The 15,384-nt window shown below is 42.1% G+C and overlaps 1 protein-coding gene across 1 annotated transcript in view; it reads right to left on the bottom strand.

Moving 5' to 3' along the window:
• Positions 1-2,564: 2,564 nt before the first annotated feature.
• babam2 (BRISC and BRCA1 A complex member 2) overlaps positions 2,565-15,384 on the bottom strand; it is a 52,922-nt gene continuing 40,102 nt past the window's right edge. The window contains exons 8-14 of the mRNA XM_063223963.1: positions 13,115-13,214; positions 8,346-8,416; positions 7,935-8,007; positions 7,632-7,646; positions 6,863-6,869; positions 6,583-6,736; positions 2,565-2,665 (exon numbers count right to left, since the gene is read on the bottom strand). Coding sequence (XP_063080033.1) covers positions 2,602-2,665; positions 6,583-6,736; positions 6,863-6,869; positions 7,632-7,646; positions 7,935-8,007; positions 8,346-8,416; positions 13,115-13,214 — 484 coding nt within the window. The 3' untranslated portion in view covers positions 2,565-2,601. The remainder of the gene's footprint in view (positions 2,666-6,582; positions 6,737-6,862; positions 6,870-7,631; positions 7,647-7,934; positions 8,008-8,345; positions 8,417-13,114; positions 13,215-15,384) is intronic.

Here is a 15,384-nt window from a genome sequence, read left to right as displayed (position 1 = left end):
CATTTGTACTGTATTTATTATTGACCACTTATTGTTACCAGTCCATCACTGTTACCTGTCATGTCTTGCACTTTATGTCAGTCTGTAACATGTCAGTCTTGTACATGTCTATGTCCTGGCATGGTATTTAATTTACCTTGTATGACTTAGTGTGCTTCTGTTTTTGATGATACTGCATGATTCTCTCCCTTCTTGCAGTCACATATTGGGCTTCTGTGTTTGATGATGCAGAAAACAGATTTCCCTCAAGGGACGGGAACAGTGAAGTTCATCTTTATGATTAAAGTGAAAAGTTCTTGGTCTTGTTCACAGGTCAGGGGCTGTGGCCTAGGGCCAGGTGAACCCGTGGGGATTCAGTAGTACATATAACCTACACTGCATAAGGTCGATGGCCAAGGCTACACTAGTAAACTCAGCCAATTCGTAGAAAACACCATCAATGGTGTAGGTTTGATTTGGAAAGTGGTGTGGACAAAGGTTGTCCAGGGAAATTGAAATTCAAAAGCGCAACTCATTTTTCTCAATTTCAATTGAATGAGGAAATACACCCCCTCCCAAAAAAAGAGGCTGACTCAGTGGTGACATAGTAACAGCATTGTAATTGTAATTCCCAATTAGGATTTAAAACAAGAATATGAATTTTGTGACATAATTTGGCATTTTACAGACAATATGAAGAAATATTAAGACAAAGATGCGGATGAGACAAACCAAGGCAACCTTCACACATGAACTACAAAAAACTGAATAACATAACTGTACATTATAATAACTATACATTATTTTGGGCACTTTATACAATGTCTCCAGCAGACAGTTGGTATAACTTTCATCATTTTACAGTAAAACTCAGGGAAATCTGTTTCACGGAGGAGGCGTAAAGGTCTAGTGAACCACATTAGTTTATGCTCATCATCATCAAAAATCTTGTGTTTTTACAAACTCATGAACTCCCTGTATCTTTCAAAAAGAAAGTAGAAGATTTCCAAATCAGTAGGCTAGATAAATCCCTTGCAGTTGCCCTGTGCCGTACGTCTGCGGCTCTATGGAATTGGCACATAGACAGTAGTGTACAGAACAGAACAGACATGGGGTGCATTCCATTATCCAAACTCGCGTCCTCCCTCGTGCTTGTGAGTTACGTCAGGGACACAAGCAGGCGGAACGAGCAGAGGGAAGATTGTGCTCCATTGTGACAGCTCAATAGTTATCAGGTCGTTGCGGCAAATCAAATACAATGGAATATTTATGTTTTTTGACTTGCTAGCCACAGGCGAAATTCGCTCCTCATTTGCACAATATTAAACTTGGTCGAATATTTTCGCTTCACTCCTGTTCGCTTCATAGGAATGAATGACGAAGTTCGCTTCACTTGGCCAAATTTGTGTGTATGTGTCTCCAGACGTCATTGATGAATCTTGCACAAGCACAATTCAAAGGCCATTTTCTCATTTACAATCGGGATGTTGAGTGGGGAATTGTTGAAATGTCCCCCAAAAGTGGTTGTGGCTAGGAAACTTTGTTGTTTTCTCCATGTAGACGTGGCGTCAGCAAAGTGTAAGTCCAAGGGGGCAAGTGGAGGACGGGAGTTTGGATAATGGAAACGCAGGGCCCTAAATTAACTTTTTTCATCACCAGCCAAAATGGCTAGTAGATGGTAACCTTACTAGCCATAGTAGTTTTGGGTAGGGTGCGCACATCCAAAAACACTTGTTGCAGGTGCCAGACAAAAAGTCAGACAGTTGAAAAAGGTAGGTCTGCACACTGCCGATCAGCTCCAAAAATAAACTTTATTATTTAAAAAGCAACGTTTCGAGATTTAAGTTTCGAGATTTAAAAAGTTTATTTTTGGGGCTGATCGGCAGTGTGCAGACCTACCTTTTTCAACCTTACTAGCCAAACACACACTCACTAATGGGTCAAGGGGCTAGCAAGCTCTTAACCTGGCTAGTAAGAAGCTGGGTCAAAGACGTCTTTGTCATTCAGTGTTACGGACACCTTCCGCCGACTGTAACTGCAAAAAAACATATTTTTTTAATTGTTTCACGTGAATGGATGACAGCTGAGGCTTTCATGAATTCCCTGTAACAATAAATAAATAAAAAGAGTCATGTTATTTACAGTTACAGTCAGCAGAAGGCATCCGTTACACTGAATGACAATGCCATTTTGCACGTCTTTGACCCGGCTCTTTTCTAACAGCCAAAATGTAATTTCACCAGCATTTGGCCAGTTCTCTAAATTGGTGCTAATTTAGAGCCCTGATGGAAAGTATCCATTGATGTCTTCCTCAGTGTGCTCAGCATGTGTGCACACCTCTGCAGCTGCTGTACTAACCCCATGGGTCTCTCCTCCCTCTCGCCAGATCTTCATCTCACAGGTGCCGCACCTAAAAAGAGACCAAAAGTTGAATACATTAAGAGCGGTCAGCCATGTAAATAAAAATACTTCAATGCTTAATGTCATTAAAATGTTTTTTAATCTTGGCGCAAAAATCAACAACAACAACAAAACAATTAAATAATATTGCCGTAAAAATGAACACAAAATCTGTGCACTGCCAAACCTGCTGAGCTAATTCAGGGTAACGCTTCCTCGTCTCTACAGCTTCCCATTGGCAAAGGCCCCCTCCTGGAACTGGGGGATGAAGCTCTTGAAGTAGGCCCTGCAGACGACACATCAGAGCACAGCATTGACATTACATTACAACACATTACATTACATTACAATACATTACATTACACTACATTACATTACACTACATTACACTTAGCTCTTGAAGTAGGCCCTGCAGACAACACATCACATCACAGCATTGACATTACATTACATTACAATACATTACACTTAGCTCTTAAAGTAGGCCCTGCAGACAACACATTACAATACATTACACTTAGCTCTTGAAGTAGGCCCTGCAGACAACACAGCACATTACAATACATTACATTACATTACAATACATTACACTTAGCTCTTAAAGTAGGCCCTGCAGACAACACAGCACAGCATTAACAATACATTACATTACACTACATTACAATACAATACAATACAATACAATACAGTACATAGCATAGCATAGCATAGCATAACATAGGATATCATAGCACAACAAAACAACACAACACAACACAACACCACACTTTCTTTTATTTCACAGATGCACTTCGGTGTGTGTGGAAGGCAGAACGCAGAAACGTGTCTGCGTAATAAAAGAAAGTCAAATGCATGGTGCAACCTTCTCTTACTTTTCTGTTGCTAATTTATAAAAATATTCTGGGTTTTAGGCCAGATGTTAGAGACCCGGTATTGTTGGGGGTTCATTTGACTTTCTTTTATTACACAGACGCGTTTCGGTGTACTGCCTTCCTCACACACTAAAATGCATGGTGCGACCTTCTCTTACTTTTCAATGACAAGCACAGGGTATTGGCTACAGTCCCTGGAGCAGTGTGGGGTTAGGTCGGTGCCTTGCTCAAGGGAACATCAGCCATGGAGTGAGGGAGTAGGGAGTGGAAGGGTGGGATTCAAACCTGTGACCTAAAGCCCATCTATCTACATGACATGATAGATAGATTACATTACCTGTATATACGTATGCACAATACAGTAAGAGACAAAGTAAAGGGTGGAGTGGGTAGACATGGACCCGGGCAGGTAGACGACGTTAAGGAAACATAATGTCAACATAAGGAAAGGTGAGGGGGAAACAAAAAAGGTCTCATGCCTTTCAAAGCACAAAAGCAGGAAACAGTCAGTCAACACGCAGAGCAGAGCAGAGCAGAGCAGAGCAGAGCAGAGCAGTGTAGAATAGAATAGAATAGAATAGACCAGTGATTCCCAACCTATGGGCCGGGGCCCACTGGTGGGCCCTGAAGGTATTCCAAGTGGGCCTTGAAATCATTTTCCAAAAATAATAATCATATTTTGGTGTGTGTTGTTGATTTATTTGAGTTTTATTCTTAATTGGGTCAGAGGTGGGCCCGAACATTTTTGACAATTTTGAGTGGGCCCCAAGTTGAAAAAGGTTGGGAACCCCTGGAATAGACTAGAAGCCTCCTGGAGAGAGGAGGGGAGTACAGACGTTTTAGTGATCCCACAGGAAATCATGCAAAGGAAGGAAACTGAGGAAACTGTTGCCAACGTTTTTATTGCAGAAATACCTAATCCTTCATAAAACATCAGCACCTGACCCTGGCCTAAGCACCACACCACCCCCCAGCCCCGCAAGAACAGCATGGCAATCACACTGCCTGGTGAGCAAGGCCATGTCTGCATCTATTGTGGATCTATTTGAGGCTTGACACTAACTTTTTTTGCTCACCAGCCTCTCACTGTGGCTAGTGGTTTTCTAGTCACTAGCCATTTAACCTTTCTGCTAGGCAGAGTTTTGTTGTCAGTTTTTTAGAGCGCACAGGATTAGTGTGCTATTTTGGAACAACAAAGATAATGTCTGCAACACCAAGCTCCCAAATCTCTTTTTTTCAATATTAAAAAACATTTTAAAAATTCTCAATTTTTACATATTAAAGGGCATGCTGCTAAAAGAAAGTTCCAGTTTATATAACTTCGTCCAGCTCCCAATGGTGTTGAGATGGAAAAGTGGGTGTGCATTTCTGGAAACCAAATGGGCGTCTGCTAAGTGTAATGTAATGTAATAATCTGTGCTCCACAACTACGCTTTCGAGAAACGCACCCCTGGGGTTTTCTCCGCTCCACAACTTACTTGGCTCTCTTGGCCATCTCATTGCTGTCCTAGCGCGGACTGCCTGGGTAGGACTTCTGCACTATTGACTATCAACTTAGGCAGTTTACACACTAGGGTGTCTCTCGATGGACGTGATTTGGTGAAAATACATGGAAACATATCTGTCCTTACACACCAACCGGCGGTAGTCGGGCGCGGGAGCCGGCTCTGCGCCATGCTGCATTTTTAAAATAGAACTCGAGCGTACTTTTCACGCCGGCGGTGTCCCATTCAAATTAATGGCAAAGTAGCACGCTAGCTTTGGCTGTGAGAGGGATTTTGAACTGGACTTGCTGCGCACGCCGACGCTGTCAGAGTAAAAGGCAGAGTAGAACACACCGACCGAAACTAAGCAGAAAGACCTCAATCGTGTTGCTTCCGTTCCGTTCGGCTTTTGTGTGTCTGACGTCTTACTTGGTTCTTTACGGATGTGATGTAATGTAATGATCTCTGGTCCACAACTTACTTGGCTCTCTTGGCCATCTCGTTGCCGTCCCAGCGCGGGCTGTAGGGGTAGGACTTCTGCACTATTGTGGATTCATATTGTTATTATTATTATTATGTGAATGTTTTCTCCACTCCACAACTTACTTGGTTCTTTACGGATGTGATGTGACTCGTGAGTGTTTTCTGCGCTCCACTACTTACTTGGTTCTTTACGGATGTGATGTGAGTGGATCTATATTGTTATTATAATTACTATGTGAGTGTTTTCTCTGCTCCTCAACTTACTTCTTTACGGATGTGATGTGAATGTTTTCTCCACTCCACAACTTACTTGGCTCTCTTGGCCATCTCGTTGCCGTCCCAGCGGGGGCTGTAGGGGTAGGACTTCTGCACTACTTACTATCAACTTACTATATTGTTATTATAATTACTATGTGAGTGTTTTCTCTGCTCCACAACTTACTTGGCTCTCTTGGCCATCTCATTGCCGTCCCAGCGGGGGCTGTAGGGGTAGGACTTCTGCACTATTGACTATACGCTTTGGATAAACAGTGTCTGCTAAGTGTAATGTAATGTAATGTAATGTAATGTAATATAATGTAATGTAATAATCTGTGCTCCACTACTTACTTGGCTCTCTTGGCCATCTCGTTGCCGTCCCAGCGGGGGCTGTAGGGGTAGGACTTCTGCACTATTGACTATCAACTTACTTGGTTCTTTCCGGATGTAATGTGAGTGGATCTATATTGTTATTATAAATACTAGGTGAGTGTTTTCTCTGCTCCACGACTTACTTGGTTCTTTACGGATGTGATGTGAGTGACTCTATATTGTTATTATAATTACTATGTGAGTGTTTTCTCTGCTCCACAACTTACTTGGTTTTTTACGGATGTGATGTGACTCTTGAGTGTTTTCTCTTCTCCACAACTTACTTCGCTCTCTTGGCCATCTCGTTGCCATCCCATCGGGGGCTGTAGGGGTAGGACTTCTGCACTATTGACTATCAACTTACTTGGTTCTTTCCGGATGTAATGTGAGTGTTTTCTCTGCTCCTCAACTTACTTCTTTACGGATGTGATGTGAATGTTTTCTCCACTCCACAACTTACTTGGTTCTTTACGGATGTGATGTGACTCGTGAGTGTTTTCTCCGCTCCACTACTTACTTGGCTCTCTTGGCCATCTCGTTGCCGTCCCAGCGGGGGCTGTAGGGGTAGGACTTCTGCACTATTGACTATCAACTTACTTGGTTCTTTACGGATGTAATGTAATGTAATAATCTCTGCTCCACAACTTACTAATGTAATGTAATAATCTCTGCTCCACAACTTACTTGGTTCTTTACGGATGATATGTGAGTGTTTTCTCTGCTCCACAACTTACTTGGCTCTCTTGGCCATCTCGTTGCCGTCCCAGCGGGGGCTGTAGGGGTAGGACTTCTGCACCTGCGAGTAGAGCTGGCCGCTGTTGGTGAAGTGGTAGATGGACTGGAACGTCAGAGTGGGCTGATCACGAGGGAAGTAGAGCGGCAAGTCCACTACAGGTAGGACAGAGAGAGGAGAAGAAGGAATTTAATTATTATTATCATTATTATTATTTATGATTTATTAATTATTATCTTATTTTAAGGAAGTAGAGCAGGCAGGTCACTAAAGAGAGAAACTATGCTGCTCATTGAAGGAAGAATTATATTATGCCAATTTGATTTTACATGAAAGTTTATTGTATAACAAATATTTTCTAGTATGGTCCAAGTAGTCATTTTTGCAGCTAAGAGGCTATTTTTGGTCCACTACACACAGAGAGAAAGGAGAAGAAGGAATTTAATAATCATATGAAAAGTGGAATTTTATTGTTATTATAATGAATATCGGGAAGAATTTGAGCGGTGGTAAGTAATTCATGAAAACAGGTTAACATTAGTGATGGAGCATGAATTCTGGAATAAACACCTAACAATTATTATCATCATCATCGTCATTATTTTATTTTAACTATTAATTTATTTTGAAGAGCTTTTGTGTCATTATTGACTATAGGTCAATAGTAGAGAGGTAGAAGAGAGAGGCAGGTCCACTACAGGTGGAGACACACAGAGAAAGGAGAATTAATTTAATACCGGTAATCATCATTATTATATAAGATAATATTTGCCTTGAGACAGGACAGTGAAGATATCGACAGGAAGCCAGTGGGGAGAGAGAGCGGCAGGTCCACTACAAACAGAGAGAGAGGAGAAGGAATTTAATTATCATTATTATTCACGATAATATTGTTATTATTATAATATCAGGAAGTAGAGCGGCAGGTCCACTACATACAGGTTAACACACGGACAGAAAACGTTTTTGAATGTGACAAAAGCATTCAGTCCTGTAATGTATGATATTGGAAATCGATAGATTCAACATTAAAATCCACACAGTGAACACACAGAAACAGAAATCCTTAATCAGCAGCAGGGTTATGGGGCTGGTGAAGCCATAGTTTGTTACTCCACTACACCCCTGCAGACAGAGAAACATGATCAAAATGAACCCATTCACACAGAGAGAGAGAGAGAGAGAGGAGATACAACGAGAGAGGGCTGGAATGAGAGAGAGAAGAGAGAGAGCATTCAAGCATGTACACAAGGGTTGGGAGAGAGAGTTTTGAGGGGATGTGACAGAAGCACGAGCTTGGTGAAGCCATAGCGTCATCAACATAAAAGCTGCACTACACCCCTGCAGACAGACATCATCAAAATAGAGTAGAGTAACTTTAATAAACCCCAGGGGGAAATTAACACCATCATACTCCACTACGCCCCTTCAGACAGACAGAGAGAGAGAGAGAGAGAGAGAGAGAGAGAGAGAGAGAGAGAGAGAGAGAGAGAGAGAGAGAGAGAGAGAGAGAGAGAGAGAGAGAGACAGAGAGACAGAGATGGAGACAGAGAGAAGAATTAGACAGGTAGACAGGCATGCAGACCAGACAGACAGACAGACAGACAGACAGACAGACAGACAGACAGACAGACAGACAGACAGACAGACACAGACACAGACACACACACAGATTATGTCACTGTAATGGTGTTCTTGGTGTTCTATAAGGTTATTGTTCTGCGTTCTAGAATGTGTGCGCCACATAACAGGATATGAACTCACATTCCAAAGTGGCTGAGGAATGCAGCGATGTACTCCCTCCTCTTATGGTAACCCTGAATGATATACTGCACCTGCAGAGAGGAGAGGAGAGGAGAGGAGAGGAGAGGAGAGGGGAGGGGAGGAGAGGAGAGGAGGAGAGGAGGAGAGGAGAGGAGAGGGGGAGAGGAGAGGAGAGGAGAGGAAGAGGAAGAGGAGAGGAGTGGAGAGGAGAGGAGTGGAGGAGAGGAGAGGAGAGAGTGGAGGAGAGGAGAGGAGAGGAGGGATGAGGGGAGAGGAGAGGGGAGGAGAGGAGAGGAGAGGAGAGGAGAGGGGAGAGGGAGTGGGCAGAGGAGAGGAGAGGAGAGGAGAGGAGAGTGAGGAGAGTGAGGTGAGGTGGAGGTGAGGTGAGGTGAGGTGAGGAGAGGAGAGGAGAGGAGAGAGAGGTGGGGAGGAGAGGTGAGGTGAGAGGTGAGGTGAGTGAGGAGGAGAGGAGAGGAGAGGAGAGAGGGAGTAGAGTAGAGTAGAGGAGAGAGAGGAAGGGGAGGAGAGAGGAGAGGAGAGGAGAGGAGGAGAGGAAGGGAGAGAGAGAGAGAGAGGAGAGGAGGAGGGAGAGGGGAGGGGGAGAGGAGAGAGAGAAGTGGAGGTGGAGGAGAGGAGAGAGAGTAGAGTAGAGAGGAGGAGTGGAGAGAGAGGAGAGGAGGGGAGGGAGGGAGGGAGAGGAGAGGAGATGAGAGGAGAGGAGGAGAGGAGAGGAGAGGACAGTAGAGGGAGGAGGAGAGGAGAGGAGAGGAGAGGAGAGGAGAGGAGGAGGGAGAGAGGAGAGGAGAGGAGAGGAGGGAGAGAGGAGAGGAGAGAAGAGAAGAGAAGAGAAGAGAAGAGAAGAGAAGAGTGCTTACCACCAGAGACACTGTACATGATACAAAACACTTAAGAAAAACTCCATAGAAATGAAAGGGGGTGCTTCGTAACCCCAATATGGCGTGTGCTTGCACATTTCCCACCCTTATGGCAAAAACAGCCATCTGCCTACTAAACTGTGCTGTCATTGATCCAATCATCTCGCAAGCAAATGCTGCTGAGAAATATAGAGAAATTGCTGCCAGAAATATCAACGCCCCCCCTCTAGGGTTCCCAAACCCCCCCTGGGGGGGCTGAAGACCCCCCCCCCCGCTGAGAAACACTGATCTAGACAGAGGGGGACTCTAAACATTAACATGCAGAGCCACTGACAGCTTTGGCCGGGCCCGGGACAAAGCCATTCATAAAGGTCCCCCTCCTCAATACATTCTATGTAATGAGGAACCATATTCTGGGACCCCCTTCTTCCATGGGCCCGGGACAGGGTTGCCGAGTGAAGGCTGAATATTTCAGCCCTTAACATGCACAGACCCGCCAAGAAGCACAATAAGCGAGTAAACCAATTGAAATGGCAAAAAATGGGCAGGTTTTTCTGCTAAATGTCATTTTTGCCCGCACACGGCCATCCTAAGCAGCCCAATTGGTTGGGAAACAGTTCAATCTGGCAACACTGGCCCGGGACACCTGACCCCATTTGTCTCCTCCATTGGTTTCCCCTAGTAAATGCTAATGAAAGGGACACATGGTACATAAGCAGCGATTTTGTGTAGCGAAGCCCTTAGCTGTGCTGTCCTATTGATCCAAGTCAATCTCGCAAGCAAATGCTGCCTGAAAATATAGTACCGAAACGTCGTTTATTAAAGAAAGAACAGCGAAATGGTCAGTGTGTGGGAGTTTCTTTAAGTTGTTGGTAAGTGAACAGGAGCGAAGCGAGGCGACTATATTCGACCAAGTTTAATACTATGCAAATGAGGAGTGAATTTCACCTGCGGCGGCCAATCAAAGCCATTCATATTTGATTCCTCAATACATTTGGCGGTATGTCAGAACGGAACCATGAATTTCTGGGACCCCCTCTTCGCTTACGCTCGGAACATTTCATTTCATTCTCATTTATTGTTCATTTGCTAAACACCTACACAGCACCTGCAACCACAGAACAACACTACAGAACAGAGCAGACCGCTTACAGCTCAGCGTCAGTGTTGCCAGATTGGGCGGTTTCCCGCCTGGACAGGAAGGTGCTAAGATAAAAAGGGATTGAAATGAATAATGATACAAAAATGTGACAAAAATACAATGGGTGCACTATTTGCAAATATGCCTACATTATATTACAAGGTCATGTACATAGTTAAAAATATAGGAAAAAAAACAACTACAACAGCAAAATACACTAGATAAAAAAATGCCAATTGTGTAGTTGCCTCCCTAGTGGCTGGAATCATCTGCACCTGCAACTGGCAACCCTGTGTAGCATCCGAACAGACTGAGGGGGGCTCTAAACATTAGCAGATGCTTTTTAAAGGTCAGCACTAACAGTAGACTTATGAAACATCTTGTTCCCTGTAATTTTGCTAAACGACTGCTGCGACAGAAAAGCTCTTCTTACCCAAACTTTGGCTTTGAAATGTTTATCAAACAAACATAAAAAACTAAAGTAAATTCAAAGTAAGTTTGAGAAATGGTAACATGCTAATGGGGTAATGTGTGCAGGGCAAAAACCTGAGAATAACTACAAACCTCAAGCCAGCACAACATTTCAAACCCATTATAACCATCTGCTAGGACAGGTTGAATGCACAGTAGATGTATGGCGTTCATTACGTCTAACTGTCATAGTAAATCTGGGTTTTTCTTATTCTTCAGACATGTAAGAGTTTTATCTTTTACCTGACATGTTTCGATGGCAACAGTACCGTTGGAAAATATGGTACTATTTAAAAATGTCAGGTAAACCTAAGGTTACAGGTTAAATGCACTCTACTGCACCACGCCTGACTTCTGGCTCCATGCCAAAAGATCTGTCCACCCTCAGCATTTTGCAGAGGATAAGAAGTGTAGGCTTTAATACCACTCTCTTTAACCCTTACTGTACTGCCATCTAACCCTTGAGCTGAACTCTGACTGGAGTATGATTGATTATGTGAAAAGAAAGAAGACATTAAACCAGTGTTTCCCAACATTAACCCACTGTTCCCAACATTTGTTTGTCACGGGACCTCATTTTGGCATCCCAAATTTCTCTACACATTATATAAATGAGTAATATTTATTGGTATTCTTTTTTCAGACCTAGACATTTCAGGGGACCCCATTTGAATTCCAGGCGTCCCCATATGAGGTCCCGACCCCAGTGTTGAAAAACACTCCCCGTTAACCAATGCAATGCCCCAAATTACAATTTTTTTTTTCAGTTTACAGCTGCTCACCAGACCCCAGTTATAAAATGGGTTGTTTAGTCATTACTGGAAATTAGATCCTATGATAAACTGGTACATTAACTTTTTTTCTTCTTTTTTTTCCAACATTGTTTTTGTTCAAGCAGACATCTTGATTTCTGGTCTGTGGCTTCTGGTATGCTGGCATTCTTTACCATATAGTGTTCCTTTTGATGTGGGCAAGCTGTAGCCTGAGTCTTACAAAGGCTCCCCAACTATACCCCCCCCCTCCATCTAGCTGCACATACCTAGAAATCCCCTCCACCCTGCCCAACTCCATCTAGCTTACTGTTTCTCAATGGGGGCTCTACAGCCCCCCGGGGGGCATTGGGGAGCCCTAAGGGGGGCATTGAGGAGGATACGGATGGGGTGGTACCGAGTTACCATTGGGGGGCATTAGTCTATTATATCTTTTAATACTACCGTAATGGGGGGTGTTGGGAGGCTTATGATGAGATAAAGGGGAAATTGGGAAGCTTGTGATGAGGTCAAGGGGGCGTTGACAGGCTTACGATGAGGTCAAGGGGACGTTGGGAGGCTTATGATGAGGTCAAGGGGACGTTGACAGGCTTATGATGAGGTCAAGTTAGTGTTTGGAGGCTTATGTTGAGGTCCTGGGGGAGTTTATTTTTGTTAAAAAAGTTTGAGAGACACTGATCTAGCTGCACTTACCTAGAAATGCCCCTCCCCCCTTTACCAGAGAGACTGGATAAGAGCCTTTAGCCTCTCCAGTCCATAGTCTCTCCATCTTCCTCTATCCTCGTGTTTATTTCTCTTCATCCTTCTCATCCCCTCTTCATTCATCCTTATTCTGTCCGTTTGCGTCTTGCTCCTTCCTACACCTCTTCCTCTTTTCCCAACCCCCTCCCCCCGTCATCTTCCTCTTTTCCCACCCCCTACCCCCTGTCGTCTTACTCAATCTTTCTTTGTTGTTGTTCTTCCCTTCCTCAATTTCTGTCTTCCTCTCTCTTTGTCTAGTTTGTATTTTGATTGCACAATAACAGCCTCAACTATCTCAATTCCTCAACGAGCGCCACAGATACTATACTGATAGCTAAAATACAACTGATTTAATATAACATAATATAATATAATATAATATAATATAATATAATATAATATAATATAATATAATATAATTTGTTTTAGTATAATATATTACAATATATAATATAATATTACTAATTATTAACTTATTTGTAAGTTGCTGGCAGACTTGAGGTACGTAGTATTCAGTAATATAATGTAATATAATATAATATAATATAATATAATATAATATAATATAATATAATATAATATAATATAATATAATATAATGGTATAGTGTAATATATTACAATACATAATATAATATTACTAATTATTACCTTATTTGTAAGTTGCTGGCAGACTTGAAGTACGTAGTATTCAGTAATATAATATAATATAATATAATATAATATAATATAATATAATATAATATAATATAATATAATATATGATATTTACCTTATTTGTGAGTAGCTGGCAGACCTGTGGTACGTAGTCGATGAGACAGCCTCCGCTGGGGAATGCTGGGATGTGGAGGGCAGACGGACCTCCAAGAGCACTATGGGAGAAGCACAGGACAGGGGAAAGGGAAATATTATATTACATTACATTACACTTACATTGCATTACACTATGGGAGAAGCACAGAAGAGGAGAAAAGGAAATATCACATTACATTACATCACATTACATAACATTAAATTACAGAGCACTATGGGATAAGCACAGGACAGATGGTGTTGGATTATAGCCATTTTGTTCCAAACGTTGTAAACCCATTTCAAAATCATTTTCCAAACTTACTATGTGTTGGCTAGAATCCAGCGTGTTCTTTTTAAAGAGTCAGAGAGCATGGTGTCCAATTCTTGATTTTAGCGGGTTTATTTATCCAAAGCATCTGGCATGAAGTTACAAATAATTAAAGCATCTTTCATTCTGGACTCCTGCGACCTCACCCTAACAGCAACAGCAGAGAAAAATCCTGTGCTTTCCCTAGTGTATCTGTCTTTTTTGTAGTAGAGTGACCATCCCCCGTCTGTCTCCAAGCTGTGGGGGCTCCCATTGTGTCCAGGTAGACCTAGGCCCCTTGGCCAGACCTCCTGAGGTGTGTCTTGATCACACAGAGAAAGTGGGTTGGATGTGGCTGATAACCCTTCGCAAAATATACAGCATATGATCATGACCCTTATTAAACATTCTCAATGTCAATTTACAAAAATGTATGCCAATATATTTTCAATTCCCTCTCTTGATTCGATTCAACATCGAATCACAAAAAAAATATCTTAGCATGTCCATCTGCCATGTCTTTATCTGAAATGCAATCGAACGGCTATCACTTGGGTTATGGTTGGAGATTCATAGGCCTACCCATAGTAGCCTATAGGTATTGAAATGCAAAAATTCTGTTCAACCCAAAACAACAGTTCAAAAATAAACAACCAAACCTAAAAGAAGAATTAAAAACAAGAACTAAAAATGCAGTCAATATATTGTCACCCCTTTTCTCTGGAGTCCCTCTCTTCAACTGAAAAAATATCGTGGCAACATCATAAAAATAGAAATGTTCTTTTTGGCCCCCGAGAGTGTCAGCTATGGTGAAGTGCTTCTCAATAGTATGTTAAACTCTTTAATAGGAATGATAAGCCCAAAGAAAGAAAGAAAGAAAGAAAGAAAGAAAGAAAGAAGAATAAAAGAAAAATTCAAAATTGTTCCAAAATTGCATTTTCATCGCATCACCCAGAGAGTTATAAAGAAAATCCACAACAAAAACCTGGATTAAAAGAAAATGTTTGCGCACCATTTCTCATGTCAGACCCTGCCCAACTTTTATGTCACACTTTCCATGGGTTGAGAAACCGTAAAAACCATAAACCATAAAAAAACATATGCATTTCTGAAACAACAGCAAAAAATTCAATTTCAGCCCTTTGCCTCTTTACTAATCTAAATTCATAAATCAACTTTCAACTTCCAAAATTATAGTAAGGAAAAAAATCTGAATTCTTAGAAGGGGGAATATTACTTCTCTTTGAAAGAAGAAGGGGGGGGGGGGATACTTCTCTTAGAAAGCTAAAGATACAGTCAATGACATGTCCCTTATTCATCCACCATTGACAATGAAAATAAACTCTCCCTCTCTTTAATCTGTATGGCACAGCCAAACAGATTAATCTTTAAAATAGTGGAGGTGTGTGCCAAAGTTTATGTAAGTTATCCCTTCAACAAGCAGAGTGCACCCCCTTGTTTCCAACTCTAGGACTTTGTCGTCCCATATCATAGATCGAACCAGCGTAGTTCTTTGTGTCCCGTCATGGACACCATACAGTACTTTGCTCAATGTCCTGGCAGAGAACCACAGTTCTCCCATCTGACTCCGTATAAATCTCCTTGGATTTCTCAACGTTTGCAACTGCCAGACAATAGAGAGCACGTACTTTACTTCATGACACCTGGTTTCCTCCAAGTTGACCGCTGATTGATCACATGGTTGCACTCTGTTGAGATTCTGTATCAATTTAAACTATGGCACCTCACCGCCTCTGGGTTCTGAGCCCAAATTTTTGGAAATAAAATTAGAACTGGGGGATGAACTTGGAAGACGGCAAAGTCTGTACAATAGCTGTTTAATTAAAGTTTCATGTTAAAATGGCATTGTTTATGACTTATCGCTGAATATTACTTTTTATAACTTTTTAGTTTTCTTAAAAACCCATATCAATTACCCA

The sequence above is a fragment of the Engraulis encrasicolus genome, chromosome 19, assembly GCF_034702125.1.
Source record: "Engraulis encrasicolus isolate BLACKSEA-1 chromosome 19, IST_EnEncr_1.0, whole genome shotgun sequence".
Taxonomy (NCBI): Eukaryota; Metazoa; Chordata; class Actinopteri; order Clupeiformes; family Engraulidae; genus Engraulis; species Engraulis encrasicolus.
This window is presented reverse-complemented; position numbering and strand designations above follow the sequence as displayed.